The sequence below is a fragment of the Daphnia pulex genome, chromosome 10 (assembly GCF_021134715.1).
Source record: "Daphnia pulex isolate KAP4 chromosome 10, ASM2113471v1".
Lineage (NCBI taxonomy): Eukaryota > Metazoa > Arthropoda > Branchiopoda > Diplostraca > Daphniidae > Daphnia > Daphnia pulex.
In genome coordinates this window covers 879,346-899,359 of record NC_060026.1, presented here as the reverse complement: position 1 = coordinate 899,359, position 20,014 = coordinate 879,346, and the positions used below count along the sequence as shown (strand labels likewise).

Sequence of the window (20,014 nt, the reverse complement as noted above, 5' to 3'; positions counted from 1 at the left end):
TATTATCAATTTCGAACTGGTAGAGTTGAATTATTTTATTTAGCGACGATGGATGTATTAAATACAACACTAGATAGTAGCTGGATACACTACGGATGGATGGAATCGATGTGATGACGTCATTTGAATCAAAATTGGAGAAAAGTCGCCCATCATGGATGTCTCCGATGTCTCTTCTTTTATTATTACCACGGGAATCAGGAAAGATCCTTGAAAAGTTGGGGGTCGCCAAGTCGCTGTGGACCACGCCTATATAGCGTTATATTAACTCTGGTATTATTTTGCTCGGTTCTCTTCATTCTCGACGTTCGTTCGTTCGTTAAACTATTTCATAACCCATTGACTTACTTGACAAGTTCTTTTTCCATGCTCATAGGCGCACATCATGTGGTCTTGGTACTCGTAGGATTTTAAAATGAACCGGCATATCCCGGCAGGAATGACTATTTTAGTGACATGGCGAAGCAAGTCTGAGTGAGTTCCTTTTTCTTGCGTGTGTCCTCAGCCCTTGGCGTACACCGCCCTGCCGTCGAAACTATCGGCGGATCCATCCGGAGGCAAACAAACGGGCGAGATGGTCTCGGTGAACTTGACGTGATGGCCCAGCGTTAGGATGGCGATGTCGTTGAACTGTAAATGATTTTAAAAATAAATTTACATCTCATGAAATTTGCTTCCAGATCGAATCAATTGATAAGCGCTGCAATTCTCACCAAATCTTCCGGAATGTATTAATTCTCGTGGATTTTTTATTTTGACGACTTTGATTGATTGTTGGGCGTCGTTCCGTCTTCCACTCAGTTCGTGCGCACCCAGTAGGACGACCCAATCCTCCGGGTCTTTAAGTCTAAAATGAAAAGGGAAGAGGAAATAAGAAATGGCAAATCCTATTAATCCAATTTGCACTTTGTAGATCCTTTTTCGGTGACACAGTGAGCAGCTGTCAGGATTTCATTCCCACTGATTAGTGAGCCACCGCAGGATTTATAAACGCGGCCATTGCGTTCAACCCCCAATGATACCTGTGCCGGAATAATTAAATTTTTTGGATTAACGGGTAATATTTGTATTTCAAAAAATTTTTACAACTTGAGTGTTTATATCATACATTTAATTGTTGACCTCACCATCGTAGGGGTACTGATTCCGTTTAGCGACGACACTGCCGACCATTCTCATCTCCTCGTTACTTTCTTCCTCCAAATCTTCGGGTGTCTGCAACTCATTTCCGATATCCTTCAAATACCAACTGTTTTCAAGGTTCAAAGATTGTCAAAGGTCCAACAGTTTTCGTTTTCTGGCCGCCTTCGGCTGGGCCCGAGTCTGACAACAGGACGGCCACTAAAAAGAGGATGGCGGACCCTGACTGGCATAATTGGCACATTTTCTAAATATTTTTCGATGCGCTAAAGATAATCAATTCAAACTGAATGTCAGGGAAACAACAATTATCTTAATTTAAAAGAAATGTTTTCCCTCGTCAAAATTGACGCAACTTCTCTCATTGACTGCTTTTCAATTACTACGCCAAATTTCTTTTTTGATCGATATTAGAAATTGCCAGGAAAATGATGGAATCTCGTTACGCAAAAGGAAATAATTGCGGTAGGCCTACTCTGAACAGTGCGGTCCAACCCACTTTACTCCTTATAGCCTTTAGCAATTAATTATCAGCTCAAAATAATTTCTGGAAGTGGTTCGACATCAGCAGCCAACCCGAGATACCAACGACACGACTTTCTCCGTTCAGTCTTTTTCCTTAATTGTGCCCTCGTTTAAATTTCCAACAATTCACAAAATCGACATCACTAAAACAACGAGACTTTGCTTGTTGTTTATTCGGCCGATTTCAACGTTATAGCTGCTGCTGATATAACAGATAAGAAAGAACCCAATTAATTATTCAAAATGCATCCGATTGTATTCATTCTGATTGAATTGTGTTTTTAATGTCGGCATTGCTGTTGGCAAACAAAAAAAGGCAATCACCTTATCTAGATTTGCCTACTTCTCTATTGTCTTAACCTACACTCCAATTGAAGTGAGATAACAAGTTTTCGCAAAAGCGTTTTGGGTCTCACCACAGTGGTTCATCGCTCACATTTGCATAAATTTATTATGCAATATGTAAATCTATTTCACTTGTTTCTTTTAAGAAACGAGATGTATACCTTGACGAGGAAATGATTCTAAACGCGCTCTAAAAGAAATTCGATCTATTCGACAACAACCAAGCGATTGATCAGCAAAATAGTTGAATCAATTCAATTCAACTAGTTTAGCAACTTGTATAAAAGACTGAAACTAGATTTTGCATGTGGGCGTTCGAACGTGTTGTGAATAAAGGTGAGAACTCGAATCTCGTCGATTTCGAAAAAATCCAAAATGTGCAATCAAACAATAAAATAAAATAAAATAAAATAAAATAAATAAAAAACGGGATAAACCGCCGAAAAAAAAAATCAACCAAGAACGACTCGCCAAATTTAATTCATCACCTTCAAATTTCAATTTTCATTTGCCGCCCAGTCAGTCAGTCCCATATACCCTAGAGATAATTTACATTTGTTAAGATTATATATTCTGTAGCGGTGCTGACCACTGCTGTATATAATTTTTAAAAAAAAGGTCATCGGGGATACTTCAAACCAGTTTTTTCCTACTTTAAAAGCGTTTCTAAGTAGCCTACATAAGAAAAACCTATTTCAAGTATTCCTGATGGCCTGTTTTAAGTCTTCAATCGCCGCTGATAAATTTGGGCCCCGAAAAAATTGAAGGAAGATAGAGCGAATAAAATGTTTCTCCAGCACATTGTACGCGTCAATATTCACGCAAACGTTTGATTAGAGTTTAATAGTTTAAAATGTGCATGTGCTGTGTGAATTAGCCCTCTATATCGCGTTAATTTCCATTTTTATTCTTTCCCTTGCAGCTGGGTGTGGCTAATGGCCTTCCCTTTTAAGGTCTTCTGCTGCCAACTCGTTGTTTTCCGTAATTAAATATCAAGTTGACTTTGACAACACCAATCTTAAAGAAAATAGAGCAAGCCATCAGCACGTGTCAGCTCGACAGCTCGACTTTTTTGCATAAAATAAAAGTCGCAAATTTTATTTCATTTTCAAGATATACATCTGCGCTCGCGGAGTCAAAAAAGCAAGTGTTAACTGTTCATTCACCGCCGGGAGACAATAATTTATTGCGTTTCTCCGTCAAAAGGGGGGGAAAAAAATCAGCCAGAGCCACACTCACTGTAATACATGTTATGGACGGTTAGGGATTTTCCGAGAATTCGGTTTTGGGTTCCATGGTGAAATAATGCAGATCTTTCGAAAGATATATGAATATCAATCAGGTCGATATTTCTATTGGCTTTTTTCGCCAAATTATTCGTCGTGGAACTCGGAAATTTCTTTGCCAAATTTAATTTCATCGTGTGACCAACTTCAGCGAGGTACAGTTGTCCGTTTAGCGTTCTCCACTCAAGACCGATTTTTCAATACATATGTATGGAGTTCAGAAACCACCGCTAGCGTGAAAAAGTTGTGTCATTCATCGCGCATTTGTTCTTGGGCACACTTCAGCAAGTGATGGAAAATGGTAAGAAAAACATTGAACAACTTAGCCTACTTGAAATCTATTAAGATCAAAGCAAATGACGCACAAACTCGTCTTATTGCTGGAATCAGTCGACAGGAGGAGAGCTCTTATTTGGTGATAATTGATTGATATAAATGTGTTCTTTTAATCATGCTTTGATCGTTGTCAATTTAGAGAAAAATTTAAAATGGAAGATGGCGTGTTTGTCCGGCGGATGGCCCCTGGATCCCCACGTCGAGAGCGGATTCAACTACAAATATTTCCCGATCGACAGCGTCTTGAGGTTTAACCTGGTGGAGGATCTCGTTCTCTGGCGTCAAGGATATAGTTCTCATTTGGTATGAACATATGAAGAACTTAACAAGTCTGTTTATCGAATAATATTTATTTTTTTTAATTCTTGACTATTATTTTCTAATTAGGAAGAAAGCTTAATTCGTACTTTGAAGCCGGAGGATATGATTAATATCGACACCATGATTGTCGGCATTTTGGTTTGTTTATTTTCCAGGAACAAAGTGATCCTCCAACACTTTCAAAATTTTGAAGACACATTCGAAAAGTCCTCCATCATTTCGACGATCCTGAGTAATTTTATTTTGAATACTACTATTCCGTTCCTCTCATATTATCGATTGATTTAAAAAACTGATTTGTCAATCAACAGGAACTGCAGCGAGAAAACACGGACCCTATCTGGACGTCGTTTCGTGCACGTCAATCATGAAAAATTGGTTTTATCCCAAAACCATAATACCAATAAAATATGATTACATTTAAATGTCGTGCTCATCGGCGTTGTTAGGAAACACAGTGATTGTCCGCAACTCAAATTTGCTTGATTTTTGACTATTTTTTTCCTGACTTATTTCCCTTTTTTACTTTTGAGATATTTTTAGACTTTTCCTTCAAACGAAAATAAAAGGGTAGGAAGGGTAAGAGTAGCAATGGAGAGGAAGTGATGAGGAGTCGTTCGCGCGCGCCCTTCTTTTTATTTTAGCCATGTAATATTCCCCCCTTTTTTCCCCTTTAAATTTCACTTTTCTTTGCTTTTCTTCCCTTTTTTAGAGTTGCGGACCCCTTTTGCTATTACACAGAAATGGCTATGTTGATTCGTTAATCGTATAGTTGCTGATTTTTCGCGTGATATTATTTTGCCACGAATTCTCAACGTGCGAGTCAAAAAGGGCGACGATTTTTCAGTCGTAGGAAAACGTTTGTTAGTTCGCTAATCACACGTCAGCTTAATGTTCTTGATTTTATACCACTCGATTTTATTATTTCGAATTTTTAGTTGAATTATTTTATTTATAGCGATGGATGTATTAGATACAACACTAGATAGTCAGCTGGGTACACTACGGATACTCTGGCATTATTTTGCTCGGTTCTCTTCATTCTCGACGTTCGCTTCTTGCGATGTTCCTGCCCTTGAATATTGCCGTCGTCCAAGTTTTGTAACAGGGACTAACCTAAGTGAAATCCCTTTTCAGATTTGGATCAAGGGCTAAATTTGGTCCAATGAGAATCATCCATCAAAATGAGACCTTAAAAAGGTGTCCAGATAGTGTTGTTGTCCAGATAGCAGATTGCGAATTATTACCCAAAATATTTTATTTGAAACGTCGTAGACAAAAGAAGGCAGGGGTTGGTGGACGACGCCCATCATTTTTGTCGGAGAAATTTTTTTTAAATTGCGCATTTTTCTTTTTCATCTTCGACATTATTTTGTCAACGGCTGTCCTTGAACGTCGCCATCTTCCCATTCATCGGCGACCTTTTTGTGTTTCACTTTGTTGACTCAACAGTTGTGTCGTTGAAAAGTTGTTGGTGTACAGTCAACGTGCTGCGCTGACTTATTCCAGATTGTTTGAAATTTAATTTGACAATGTGACGCGAGTCAAAGGACACCAACAAGTGTTTCACGAAGGTCAAATGTATTCCAAATGAACAACCCATTGGAGTCAATCATATCCACCAGAATTTTTTTTCTAAGGATATTGCGTAGTTCATCTATTGCGTGTTCATCTTGACCCAGGGTTAGAATGACGTCACTCCTGTGAAAGCGCCTGGGTATCCATTTCTAGCACATCCTTTTCATTTTTTAAAATTCCCAATAAATTTAAAAAAAAATCCTCCAATGAATGAATCACGTCAAATTCATTTTACCGATTCCCCAGCTGACGATTCCAACTTGTTCATATTTGCATTTCGCTCTGTGCGATTTGACGACCAGTGGACCGCCATTGTCGCCATGTCATAAAATAATTTCCGTTCAGTCTTTTCCCCTGTGCCCCGAACACGTCTTAAACTTCCAACATTTCACAAAAACATCACTAAATCTATGATTTTACATTATTTATTTCAAATGCGTCCAATTGTGTTAATTCTTATTGGATTTGGATTTTCTAGGGATGTGAAGGGATTGCGAGTAGGCTATGTCGGGGGCTATGTGTAACCACTTTCATTGAAAGTGTAATTATGAGCCGATTATTATAACGAAACTATCTATTAATCTACCGCAATCATATCCTTTTGAGTTACAGTGGGATTGGCTTATCCGTGAAATGGCGCATGCATTATTGAAAAGAGGTGGCAGTCATAGCTGAAGTATAGCGGTATAGCGCCAGAGATTGTTCTTCATCGGCCGATTGAACTAAATTGTTTCAAATTCTGCTGACAAACGGTAATTTACATTTCTTAAATTGATGAGCTTTGCAAAATTATTGAACTTTTCAGCACTTTAGTGTTTGCTCACCTTGCTGGTTATTCCTCAAACAAATGGCCCAGTATCTTCCGTCAAGAGCCGCCGTCTTCTTTCTATTAGCGGCCGTTCTGCTGTTTTACTCCTGCCCAGCTAGTGCTGGCAACAGAGTCCCGAAAAGCGAAAGGTTTGCGCCAACTTTGGACGAAACAACCCGAAATGACTGTCAAACAAGGAAAGAATTAGCGGAAAAAAGCGACAGCCAGATAAGAATGATTAACAGTGACGAAATCTACCGGGGGGTTTACCCTCGAGTGATGTCGTTCCTGCCCTGGATCAAGAAAGAAATGATGACGTAATTATTAGTTTGGTACAATTTTTTTAATCTACCCAAATTCAAAAAGAATTCACACATTTGTAACAATTAATCTGCTTCTTTCTCATCTGTTCAATGTAGGCACAAGATCAACATTTAACGGTCGTTGTTATCTCGGGTTGGCTGGTGAGGACCCACTTCCAAAAATCTTTTGAGCTGATAATTATTAACTAAAGGCAAAGGACTCGTTGGACCGCACTGTACCGCAATTATTTCATTTTGCATTGTTGCAGACTTGTAGGTCAACATTGGCTGTCCTGGAACGTCACCACCCAAAAGAAAAGTGTCCAATCAGAATTCCAGCCGAGACAGTGCTCAGCGTCAAGGCTTCGTCTTTTCTAGCATCAGTCTTATCGTGTAGTATTAATAACTTGCTGCTTGCCTTGAGCTGTCTGCTGGTATGCCTGCGAGAAAGCAAGAAACAATGAGGCGATAAACCCTCAGCTGTTTGATTGGCAGTCTGCTGTATGGCGGTTTGTGGGCCAGAGCGTAACAGCCGCTTCTATTTCAATTCTGCTAACTCCATCAAAGAAAATCACGAACGGTCCCGAACTTTAGGATATGCGACAGTAGTTGCTGGGCGACGTTAAAACCGAGGATGTGAATCGAAAGTTGCACGACATCAGTTTCGAAAGTTTATATTATCGTGTTTCATTCGAAACATCATTAAAGGATATCACAACTCAAGTCATTCCCGAGTAATTCTAGACTTGTGAAGATGACGAGTGAAGTGCCAAACAGTGTAACCAGCCTGGATATTCTTATATTCTTCGTCTGGATACAATTCGAAATCAAGGTAAGAAAAAACAATATTGAATTAATTGCCTCCGACGAAAACATTTGAAATCGTTGCGGTTCTGTGAGTTGCCAATAGAGTCAAACTTCATGGTATTTGAACAGACTTTTCCTAAAAATCTTTCTCCGTAATTTTGCAATATTCTAATTAGGATAGTTTTTGTTTTTTTAATACGTATGTTCATTTTTATCCGATGCAATACGACGTTTGGATGAGAATGTTACGTTTAATGCATTTGCATTTCGGTCCGGTCAATTTGACCGGTCATAATAACACTTGGTTCAGTTTAACCTTTAAATTTCGTATAACCCATTCACTTACTTGACTAGTTCCTTTGCCTCACATCAATTAACCCGAGATAACAACGAAACGATTTTTCATCGTTTAATCTTTTCCCTTGTACCGTCTTGAACATCTTTAACTTCCAACCAAATCGATATACACCAAAACGATGAGACTTATTTATTTAGTTGATTTGACAGATGCCAACGATATAGTTAATGATACAACAGATGAGAAGTGTCCAATAAATTATTGCAAATGTACAATGCTTTCGCGCGAACGTCTTCCCCGTCCCACCCTTTTATTTTTGCTCTAAAGAAAGTCTATCTAGCAAGGGAAAAAAAATGAAATAAATAATCAAATAAAAAATAAAAGCAAATTGTTTGTCCGAGTTTCGGACCCCTTGATTCTTGTTGAAATTGAATTTGGATTTGACACTCGTCATTTCTTTCTTGATCCAGGGCAGGAACGATGTCACTCTAGCATAAACGCCAGGGATCCCCTTTCTCGCACATCCTGCATGCACAAACCAATTCGATAACAAAGGGACTCTTGAAAGATAGAAATGTATCAAAATCATCTCAACGCACCGTCTCCCCAGCTGACGATGCCGACCTGAATCCATTGGCAATCCTTTTTGCGATTCCCAACCGGTTTATTAGCAGCTTTGATTGTGTTGTTTTCGTCGAGGTCGTTTGATTCGATCACCATTGGACCTCCGCTATCCCCCTGGCCAAATGGTTTACACACCAAATTTAGGTATGCGACTCTTTTTAATTTCCGCTTAAATGTAAACGCCATTGACTTACTTGGCAAGAGTCTTTGCCAGGTCGGTAGGCGCACATCATCCGGGTGGTGATATTGGCTTCTCCGTAAATTTCCTGACATTGCGAGTTGGAGATGATCGCCTTTTCGGCGTGCAGGAGGACTTGCGAGCTATTTCCGTCCTCCTCCGTAGCCCCCCATCCTTTGACGATAGCCATTCGGCCTTCGTATTGGTCGTTGGATCCTTGCGGAGGCAAACAAACGGGTTTGACTTTCTTGGTGTACTTGACGGGCGAGTCCAGCGTCAGGATGGCGATGTCGTTGTTGAGCTAATTGATTCACAAAATCTCGATGAGTTAATATATACCGGCAATGAATGGCAATTCAAGTTATAATTGCTATAGACGTTCACATCGGGATCGTATTTCTCGTGAATTTTGATCCTGCGGACTTTTCTCCTCGACTGGGCGTCGGTCGTCGTTTCGTTGATGAAGTGGACCCCCAAAAAGACCACCATCTGGTCAATTTCGATTGCTCTATACAAATTTATCAGTTAATTGATGAATCGACGGTTAATTTAAGATTGAATTGTTAGTTTGACATACTCGTTTTCGTCGTCAACGCACACGCAGTGGGCAGCTGTCAAGGCGTGAGTTCGGCTAATCAAAGATCCTCCACAGGAAAATTGAGAGTACGCTTCGGTTTCAGGATCGAACATCATTAACGCCACCTAAATTGAGTTAAATGGCGTTAGAGTCACCTTTTTTATTTTAAATGGGCGGACGGAAGTTTAATGGCGTTGTTCCTATAATTGGAATTACGCTGGATCGTCAACTCACCATGTAGGGATACTGATTCGCTTTAGCGACGTCACTGTCAGTCATTCTCATGCTGTCGCTTGCCTCTAATTGTTCCGGTTCCTGCCGTTCATTTCCGGTTGTTTTCTGAACACTGTATTCGCTAAACAAGTAGGAGTAAAACAGGAGCAGAGCGGCTATTAAAAATAAAATGGCGGGTCTTGTTGACGGAAGATGCTTGGCCATTTTTCTATAATTTTGTTGAAGCATCAGGATATGAAAATTCTGCAGTGCTGGAAGGCTCAGCAAACTGTGAACAGAAATGTCAACGGTAAACGTCAATTGAAGAAACTTGTTCCGCTGTCGAAATTTGACTCGACTCGTCCAATGAGGCGTTCATCAATGACTGAACTGCTCAATGTCTGTTTGGCTGCTGTTTCACGAAAAAATCTGATGCAATGCCAATTGCACCATCTTACAAACAACTTTCTCTTTTTGCGTCACGTAACAACCTGGGTCAGTCTATATCGTTACTGTGTGATGAGTCATGTCTGTGTCGTTTGATGCGACACGTCACAGCCACATTCCAAGTAAGTCGTTGTCGTTTACATTTAAGCGGAAATGAAAGAGTCGCAAAGTCGCAAGAATTCACACATTTGCAACAACAGCTATTCTGCTTCTTTCTCATCTGTTGCATCAGCATCTGTTGCATCAGCGTCTGTTGCATCAGCAACTAAAGTTGAGATCCTTCTAATAAATCAAGCCAAGTCTATTTGTTTTCGTGACATTCATTGTTGGAAGTTAAAGAAATTCACGGGAGCACAATTGAAAAGATTGAGTGGTGAAAAATCGTTTCGTTGTTATCTCGGGTTGGATGTGTAACCACTTTCAGAAATTCCTTTGAGCTGATTATAAATTATTTACTAAAGATAGAAAAAGACTATATTTGTTGGACCGCACTGTGCAGTAGTAACGCATTTATTTCCTATTTTAGTATATTATCCTGTTGTGTTGCTAGATTACGCACGGGCTGTCCTGGAACATCGTCATCTTCCCAATATATTAACCGGGAACCGTTTTTCCCCCTCCACTGTTATGATTCCCAAAGAGCGCTGGCATTAAAAATAAATTCGGACTGTCCAATCAGAATTCCATCCTCCGGCTTCCTTCCTTGTTTAGTCTAGCGCAGTTTTGGTTTAGTATTTCCCTGGCCTTGGCTGTGTCCGGTATGCGCACGCCAATACAAAAAAGGTAATAAAAACGAGTTTATGGTTCCTCAGAAGGATTCAAGGACGACGACAAGCTACATGGTGAAGGGGATAGAACTTGAGGACAGTCTGATGGCGGTTTGTGGGCCAGAGCAGAACAGCCGCTTCCATTTTAATTCTGCTCATCCCATCAATGAAAATCACGAACGGTCGGGAACGGTTGGGGTGTGACAGTAGTTGCTGGGTGGCGTTGAAACCGAGGACGCCAATCGAATCGAAAGTTGCAAAGTTAAGTTGCACGATAGTTTCGTTTTTTTCCATTTTTTTCCATTCAAACATAATTAATGAATACAACTCAGGTAATTCCGGACTTACAAAAAAAATTTAATAACAATTTGTCAATCAATTTGATGCGAGTGAAATTAAAGCCTAGATATTTTTTTTTTACAGGGAATATGGGCTTGGTTACATCAACATCGTCTGGTGCACATCGGAAAATTGTATTTCGATCCTGAAGCGGATTAGCCCGAGGGAAAGGACTATATCATAACGGATGCCGAACTGCGTGATAGACTTGGCCAATTGGTGGATGACACAGAGAAGATTTTAGAGGTGAAGTATTACACGAATCCGCTGAGCAATGTGCGCAAGTCACGCAAATCGTCCTCCATTACGCGTATACTTGGTTTTCGAAACGGACCAATGGTGGTGGTCCATCGAGAAAAACGACGCCTGCGTCACCACATTCAACGATCGAAGACGCCCGGATATGTTATCGACAAGTATATACCGGAGACAAGATCGCACGACTAATGTATTTGGGGGCGGCAAGTGAAGTCACAATTCTCACCAAATCTTCCGGATTATATTAATTCTCATGGATTTTGATTTTGGCAACTTTGATTGACTGTTGGGCGTCGTTCCGACTTCCGCTCAGTTCGTGCGCACCGAGTAGGACGATCCAATCTTCTAGGTTAATTAGTCTAAAATCAAAAGGAACGAGAGGAAAAAAAGAGATTGGAAATCATTTAACTATTAATCAGGGGGTTCGAGTTCAAACCGGTACTTGGTAGAATCTTTTTCGGTGACACAGTGAGCAGCTGTCAGGATTTTATCCCTACTGATGATCGAGCCACTACAGACTTTAGAAATACGGGCCATTGCGTTTAATGTCGGCATCATTTCTGTTGTTGTCCAGAGAGCAGATTGCCAAGTGTTTCCCGAATATTTAGTGTTTGACTAGGACATTGTAACTAGCACAAGATAGTCGAATGGAACCAGCAGATAAATTGATATAACAATTGTATAAAATTATTATTTACTCCAAATATTTTAATTTGAAACGTCGTTTGAAAAAACAAAAAAAGGAAAAGGCCGGCCATCAAAGAAAGTTTCTCACTCTTCCTGCCCCGTTTGACTACCACCCAAAAAGATCCTTGGATTCTCAGTTAAAGAACAAAAGAAGGCAGGGGGTCGATGGACGACGCCCATCGTTTCTGTCGGAGAACCAAATTAAAATTGCGCGTTTCTCTTCATCTTTGACATATTCAAAAATATTTCGGTGACGGCTGTCTTTGATGAACGTCGTCATCTTCCCATTCATCGGCGACCTTTTTTCTTTCACGTTGTTGATTTCGTAAAACGAAAGAGAATAAATAGAAAATCGGAGTGTCGATCTCAGCCCTATTTCAGACATAAAAGTTGTGTTGTTCAAAAGTTGTTGGTATGCATTCAAAGTGCTGCGCTGATTTATTCCAGAGTGTTTGAAATTTAGTTTGACAATGTGACGCGAGTGAAGGATACCAGCAAGTGTTTCACGAAGGTCAAATGTATTCCACATTAACACCCATCAGTGTCAATCATATCCACCAAAATTCTTTAGCTAAGTATTATATAAGCCGTGGTGGTTTACCATTGCGTGTTCATTTTGATCCAGGGCAGGAATGACGTCACTCTCATGAAAACGCCCGGGTATCCTTGTCTAGTACATCCTGTTATTTTCCCAATAAATTGAAAAAATAATCGAACGAATGAATCACGTCAAATTCATTTTACCGATTCCCCAGCTGACGATTCCGACTTGTTCATATTTGCATTTCGGTCCAGTCGATTTGACGACGAGCGGACCACCACTGTCGCCCTGCCATACCACGGTTAACACCACATAGTTAAATACTTGGATCAGTTTTAAACTATATTTCATGACCCATTCACTTACTTGACAAGTTCCTTTGCCAGGCTCGTAAGCGCACAGCATGTGGTCTTGGTACTCGAAGGATTTGAAAATGCGCCGGCATGTCCCGGTAGGAACGACTATTTTAGTGACATGCCGAAGGAAATCTGAGGCGGTTCCGTCTTCTTTCGTGTGTCCCCAGCCCTTGGCGTACACCGCCCTGCCGTCGTAACTATCGGTGGATCCTTGCGGAGGCAAACAGACGGGTGAGATGGATTCGGTGAACTTGACGTGATGGCCCAGCGTTAGGATGGCGATGTCGTTGAACTATAAATGATTTAAAAAATAAATTCTCATGAAATTTGCGTGCAGCAGATCGAATCAATTGATAAAGTTACAATTGTTACATAATTGTTTGGATTGTATTTCTCGTGGATTTTGATTTTGACGACTTTAATTGACAGTTGGGCGTCGTTCCGTCTTCCACTCAGTTCGTGCGCACCCAGTAGGACGATCCAATATTCCGGGTCTTTTAGTCTAAAATCAAAAGGAAAGAAGAAATAAGAGATGAGAAATTCATTACTATTAATCGAATCGGTACTTTGTAAATCCTTTTTCGGTGACACAATGAGCAGCTGTCAGGATTTCATTCCCACTGATTAGTGAGCCACCGCAGGATTTGTAAACGCGGCCATTGCGTTCAAGCCCCAATGATACCTGTGTCCAAAAAATTCAATTTGGATCAATAGGTGGATATGAATGTTTTAATAAATTGTTATAACATAGTTCCTGATGTATTAAATTTTAAATTTGACCTCACCATGTAGGGGTACTGATTTCGTTGAGCAACGTCACTGCCGACCATTCGCATCTCCTCGTTATTTCCTTCCCCAAATTCTTTGGGTGTCTGCCACTCACTTCCGGTGTCGTTCAGAGTTGACAGAAATTTTGATGTTTTCTGGCCGCCTTCAACTGGGCGTAAGACGGAGTAAGACAACAGGACGGCCACTAAAAAGAGAATGGCGGTCCCAGACTGGCGTAATCGGCTCATTTTCTAAATAATATTTTTTAATGCACTAAAGATAATTAATTAAGTGTTGAAAAGGCCCGACAAGCTGAACACGTGAGATAAATAAGAATTGCTTAAATTACGAAATAATTTACCCTCGTCAAAATTGACTAAACTTCTCACGTTTATCACTTTTCAATCACTATTAGGCCTGTAACAAATTCCTGTTTTTATTGTTTTTTTTTTATTGATATGAATAATTTCCAGGAAAATGTTATCCCGCAACACGAAAGGAAATAACTGTGGTGCTGCACAGTGTGGTCGAAAGAGTTCATTATATACCTTAAGCAATTATAATTATCAGCTCAAAATATTCATTTCGGGAAGTGGTTCCACACCAGCAGCCAACCCGAGATAACAACAACACGATTGTTACCATTCAAACTTTTATTCCTTGTGCCCCGGCGGTGAACTTTTTTAAAACTTCCAACAATTCACAAAAACTTTGCGTGATTTATTTGCAACGTTATAGTTGCTGAAATACAACAGATGCAAAAAAGAAGCCGATTAATTATTTCAAATGCGTCCAATTGTGTTAATTTCATTGGATTTAGATTTCATAGGGATGTGAAGGAATTGCGGGTATGTGTATAACCACTTCCCGCCACTTCCATTGAAAGTGTAACTATAACCTGATTGTTATAACGAAACGATCCATTATAATTATACCGCAATCATATCCTTTCGAGTTATTGGGGCGTTGGCTTTTGCTTGTAATTGAGCAGACATTATTTAAAAGTGGTGGCAGCTATAGTCATTGTGGAAGTAGGCTATAGCGCCAGAGATTGTTCAGCAACCGATTGAACGAGTTTGTTTAGGGTAACTTAGTTCATTTATACATTTCTTAAATTTATACGTATAGCATTTGTTTTTTCGTTGATCCTTACAACACTTTAGTGTTTGTTCACCTTTGGTTATATTCCTCAAACAAATGGCCCAGTATCTTCCGTCAAGAGCCGCCGTCTTCTTTCTAGCGGCCGTTCTGCTGTTTTACTCCGGCCCAGCTAGTGCTGGCAACAGAGTCCCGAAAACCGAAAGGTTTGCGCCAACTTGGGATGAAACCCGAAATGAATGGCAGACAGCAGCGGAACAATTAGAGGAAATCGACAGCCATCAGACGAGAATGATTAACAGTGACGTCACTTTAGAGAACGAGTACCCCTACATGGTGAGTTGACAATTGAAAATTCCAATAAGGAACGCCATCATACTTATCCATCCGCTCATTAAAAATGATGAGACTCAAACGCCATTTCATAATATTTTAGGTGGCGTTATTAAAGTTTAATAATGAAACTCAAGGAAAGTTTGACTACCAATGTGGGGGATCTTTAATTAGTCCAAGTCACATCTTGACAGCTGCCCATTGCGTTGAAGAAAACCACAAGTAATATCAAACTCAGAATGTTATCATATTATAGAGTAACGATCGGTTCGGTTTAACTTTTGAGATGGTTGTTAATATATAATAGGGCATACCCAACTAAATGGATCAAAGTCGCTTTGGGTGCCCACTTCATCAACGATACGAGCAACGACGCCCAGTTAACGAAAACCATCGTCCGAATCAAAATCCACGAAGATTACAATAAGACAGAATTGGTGAGTGTATTACGTAGGCTACAATTGAATGCTACTGTCCCAGTTAATTATCCATTGATCTATAATAACGGAGATGATTGTTATATAAATTAGGCCAACGACATCGCCATCCTGACGCTGAAGTCGCCCGTCAAGTTCACCGAGACAATTTCTCCCATTTGTTTGCCTCCGCCGGAATCCAACGACCAATACGAAAGCGAATTGGCCATCGTCAAAGGATGGGGGGTTACGGATGAAGATGGAACGGGTCCGGAAGTCCTCCACCACGCCGTCAAGAAGATCATCTCCAACTCGCAATGTCAGAAATTGTACGGAGATACAAAAATTTTCAACCATAATATGTGCACCTACAGACGCGGCAAACACTTTTGCAATGTAAGTCTTTACGTAATAGGAATGACAGTCGCAGAGCAATAAGTGCCGAATTTGGCGTCCCGTTTGACAGGGTGATAGTGGAAGTCCATTGGTCATAGAAACGGACATACTGGACAACACCAACGAGGCCAACAACGACAATCAGAAATGCCAGTGGATTCAAGTCGGGATCGTCAGCTGGGGCTGTACGTGATTGAGATGATTTTCCAATCGATTTTGACATCACAGTTTGATAATTTATTGGTTTATCATATATACATTTATAGTCTGCGGTTTCCAGAAGAGTATAGGCCCCGTACCGGACGTTTACACTCGAGTGACATCGTTCCTGCCCTGGATCGCGAAAGAAATGAAGCGCCTGTCATCTAAACCATCTAAACCAAATTCAATCAGAATGAATGCGATTGGACGACGCGTTTGAAGTGATTCATTCTCATTTGTTGTATCAGCAACTAACGTTGAGAGATCCGCCAAATAAATCACACAGTGCTGACGTCTTGTCGTTGTTGTAAAGTCGATTTTGCAGGTGAAATTGTTTCAAGATGTTCACGAGGGCAACGAGGACAAGATTGAAGAAAAGGATATTTCCTTTCTCATCACTTCCTTCCCGTTTAGGCTACTATGCGGGGATCACGAAAGATTTTTCCAATATTGAGGAAAAGAGAAGGTCAAAATCATGCCATATTGATATTCCCATTAACCAACGAACTTTGTTTGCAGCTTTTTGATGAACGACTCCAGCCGTTTAAACGCTTATCAATCAATAAACTTCCGCTTTGGCTGCGATTTCTCATAACTTAGAATTTTATGAGAAATTTGAACCCCCGCAACTCGATAATAGGAAATTATTGCGGTAATGGAACATGGTAAATTAATGGTATATCTAATCGTTATTATAAACATCACCCGCAAAGCCGCAAAATAATAGACTTCTGGAAGTGGTTCTCGCCGTCGCCAATGTTCTGATTTCTGTCAAAGACATAATTTTTGATAAATTAAGAATTTTTTGGTTTAAGTGAATTTTTTCGCTGGCGATTAAACCGCTTTTATCTTTTTTTGCGATTTGGATTTAAGGGGGATCGATTTTTAATAATTTCTAATCGATATCTTAAGAATTGCTAATTGGGCGATTAGTTAGTGGCGTCTGCTTCGTTCTCGTTTACAACTTATAAAAGCAAGCATGATCCAAGCATGATCAAAGTTTCGAAAAGGAGATAAATACAAAGAATAATGGAACAATAACTTTTAGGGACGTGGATTCACGAAAATAAACTTACAAAAATGTGATCATCGTTAAAATGTGAACGTTGGTGTCGCAGCTTTCCATGCTCTCCACTCCATGATGTTTGGCGGGTAAATACTCTGCTCTGAATAAAAATGGGATGGCTATGGGAGCTTAAATAGAATAAAAAGTTTGTTGTTACTTCCTGCATGCTTCCTGCTAGTATTATTTATCCCCTTGTCGATGCATGGCAGTTTGCACTAAATTGTAACCTTTTCCTCTACGTGCAGATTTGAGACCTGCTGAGCCAGCAGCCATCGGAACAGCTAAGTTTTGCTTGTGCTGCACCTCCAGTCATATGATTTGACTGATGACCTCCTGCCATCAGCAACAATCACAGTGTCATCGCTTAGGTAATAATTTTCGTTTCTTTTATGTAACTGTATGTGACCTGCCAGATTTTTTACGATGCATGACTAGCATAAATGCAATGATGTCTCTCATGGAAACCTTCAATTTTCCTGTTTATCTACAATTAGGGTACCCCCTGGTTTACAACTGCTGTTGTATTTTCAACTTCTCCTTGCCTGTTATTTGTCTAGCTGCAAATATTTTTCGTAAACTCATTGTTGAAATTTTTTTTATTTAGATAAACAGCATCCCTTTGGATTGGAAAAACTGCCAGTGTCGACCGAGTTTAGGATCTCCTCAATTCCCCCTTTCTTTAAATGTCCTCGTGTACGCCCATGCGAGTGTGGGTGTATTCACGAGGACTCCCTTTTACCTATCCCTCCTGGTGGATTCAACTTTCCAGCGGATGGAGCACTTGTGGATGGATGCCTGGCTGTATTTCCTAGGCTCAAAGGTAGGAAAAACTTTCATCTCTATCCTTCCTTAATGACAATGGAGTGGCGTTTATTATAAATCGTTGCGGAGTACGATTGTTCATGGGCCATGCTGGCTATATTCAGCCAACTGGCTGAAACGCTTTCATCTTGCTGTTTTTGTTTTTCTCAGTCAGGGTTCTTTAAAATAGCTCACGCGTGTAGAACAAATGCAGATCAGGCCTGTTTTTGTACCTCGCAACTTTGTCTGGGGGAAACAATCATCAATTTCAGAAATATTTGAACTTGAAAAACTTGAAGCAAAGTGCCGCTTGAGCATTTTTTTGTCACCAAGAGGGTCTTACTGCCACACCGACACTTTCTGGTAATTGATTACATCCAAGAACATTTGAAATCGTTGCGATTCTACGAATTGCCAAAAATTGGAAAAATGTCTTTCTCAGTCTTTCTCTGTAATTTTTTTATATTTGAATTCAGAGGATTTTTGTTTTAGTACCGTACGTTTTCTATCAAAGCAGTATAGCCATAACATCACGGTCTTTAATTTTTTCACTTCATTTGCCGACGAAATGAAACGTTTTTTATGAGAATGTTTCCTTTAATGTAGAGAATAAGGCTAAATTATTGTGCGATCGGGTCGTCGTCGATATGATCAAATGCATTTGACATTAACACCCAGTCAATCGTATCCATGAGAACTTTTTATTTGTTAGCTCCGAACAGGTTTAATATTGCGTGTTCATCTTGATCCAGGGCAGGAATGACGTCACTCTCATGAAAACGCCTGGGTATCCTTGTCTAGCACATCCTGTTTTTTTCCCCGATAAATTAAAAAACAAATAACGAATGAATCATGTCAAATTTATTTTACCGATTCCCCAGCTGACGATTCCGACTTGTTCATATTTGCATTTCGGTCCAGTCGATTTGACGACGAGCGGACCGCCACTATCGCCCTGTCATAACACCAAATAATCAGCTCAATTTTTAAACTTTTGAATTTCGTGACTCATTCCGTGCTGAATACTTGACAAGTTCCTTTGCCAGGCTCGTAAGCGCACAGCATGTGGTCTTGGTACTCGTTGTATTTGTAAATTTGCCGGCATTTGGATTGGTTGAGAATTCTTTTAGTGACATGGCGAAGGAAATCCGAGGCTATTCCGTCTTCTTTCGTGTGTCCCCAGCCCTTGGCGAACGCCAACCTGCCGTCGTACATGTAGGTCGATCCTTGCGCAGGCAAACAAACGAGCGAGATGGACGCGGAGAACTTGACGGGATGCTCCAGCGTTAGGATTGCGATGTCGTTGAACTAAATTATTTAAAAAAAAAAATTTAATTTTGTCCATCGATAGGATTGATTGAAGCGCCGCAATTCTTATTACCCAATGTTTCGGATTGTATTTCTCGTGGATTTTGATTTTGACGACATTTCGGGACAGTTGGGCGTCGTTTCGACTTCCGCTCAGTTCGTGCGCACCCAGTAAAACGGTCAATTCCCTCGGATCTAATAGCCTAAAATCCAATGGAAAAGAGATGGGAGATTAGATTTCCCATCTTTAGTATTAATCAGGGTGGGACGCTGTCTTCAAATCTGTACTTGGTGGATTGGCTTTCGGTGACGCAATGAGCCGCTGTCAAGATTTTATTCCAAGTGATTAGTGAACCGCCGCAAAATTTATAAACGCGGTCATTGCGTTGATACGCCAATGATACCTGTGTTCGAATCAATACATTTGACTTAACTGGTTGGTGATAAAAGTTGTTATTGCGGATGTATTCAAATTGAAATGTGACTTCACCATGTAGGGGTACTGATTCCGTTGAGCGACGACACTGCCGACTATTCTCATCTCCGCGTTGCTTCCTTCCTCCATTTCTTCAGGTGTCTGCCACTCACTTCCGGTGTCGTTCAGAGTTGACGGAAATGTTTTCGCGTTTAGGCCGCCTTCGGCTGGGCCAGAGTAAGACAACAGGGCGGACACCAAAAAGAGGGTGGCTGGCCCTGACTGGAGTAATTGGCTCATTTTCTAAATATGTTTCGATGCGCTAAAGATAATCAATTCGAACTCAATATGTGAGAGAAACAACAATTGCCTAAATTTAAAAGAAATGTTTTCCCTCGTCAAAGTTGACGCAACTTCTCACATTGACGGCTTTTCAATCACTATACCAAATTTTCGAAAATGTTTGTCTATTAATATGA

General features: G+C 40.3%; 2 protein-coding genes and 2 long non-coding RNA genes across 7 annotated transcripts; 3 read left to right on the top strand and 1 right to left on the bottom strand.

The window, feature by feature from the left end:
- Nucleotides 1-3,778: 3,778 nt before the first annotated feature.
- Nucleotides 3,779-6,898, top strand: LOC124204640. Its single transcript, XR_006879012.1, has 6 exons — nucleotides 3,779-3,935; nucleotides 4,020-4,185; nucleotides 4,265-6,070; nucleotides 6,144-6,283; nucleotides 6,345-6,656; nucleotides 6,759-6,898. It is a non-coding gene; the product is annotated as an uncharacterized LOC124204640 (long non-coding RNA).
- Nucleotides 6,899-7,923: 1,025 nt separating this feature from the next.
- On the bottom strand, nucleotides 7,924-19,993 carry LOC124204632 (trypsin-1-like). 4 transcript variants are annotated; one of them, XM_046601730.1, is made up of 6 exons: nucleotides 19,611-19,987; nucleotides 9,126-9,250; nucleotides 8,933-9,056; nucleotides 8,565-8,849; nucleotides 8,346-8,484; nucleotides 7,924-8,271 (listed from the first exon to the last, which is right to left on the bottom strand). In XM_046601730.1, the coding sequence occupies exons 1-6, from the start codon at nucleotides 19,833-19,835 to the stop codon at nucleotides 8,057-8,059; spliced, it is 1,113 nt and encodes a 370-aa protein (XP_046457686.1). In that variant the 5' UTR covers nucleotides 19,836-19,987; the 3' UTR covers nucleotides 7,924-8,056. The 4 variants fall into 4 exon arrangements, with proteins under 4 accessions (XP_046457686.1, XP_046457688.1, XP_046457689.1 ...); XM_046601732.1 differs by lacking the exon at nucleotides 19,611-19,987 and adding an exon at nucleotides 13,519-13,569; XM_046601733.1 differs by lacking the exon at nucleotides 19,611-19,987 and adding an exon at nucleotides 9,360-9,984.
- LOC124204635 (chymotrypsinogen 2-like) lies at nucleotides 14,531-16,237 on the top strand. The gene is made up of 7 exons (XM_046601738.1): nucleotides 14,531-14,586; nucleotides 14,665-14,935; nucleotides 15,036-15,154; nucleotides 15,240-15,369; nucleotides 15,463-15,744; nucleotides 15,815-15,929; nucleotides 16,011-16,237. Exons 2-7 carry the CDS (start codon nucleotides 14,699-14,701, stop codon nucleotides 16,163-16,165), a joined length of 1,038 nt encoding a protein of 345 aa, XP_046457694.1. The 5' UTR covers nucleotides 14,531-14,586; nucleotides 14,665-14,698; the 3' UTR covers nucleotides 16,166-16,237.
- On the top strand, nucleotides 16,919-18,332 carry LOC124204642. Its single transcript, XR_006879014.1, has 3 exons — nucleotides 16,919-17,097; nucleotides 17,257-17,379; nucleotides 17,616-18,332. It is a non-coding gene; the product is annotated as an uncharacterized LOC124204642 (long non-coding RNA).
- Nucleotides 19,994-20,014: the final 21 nt, after the last annotated feature.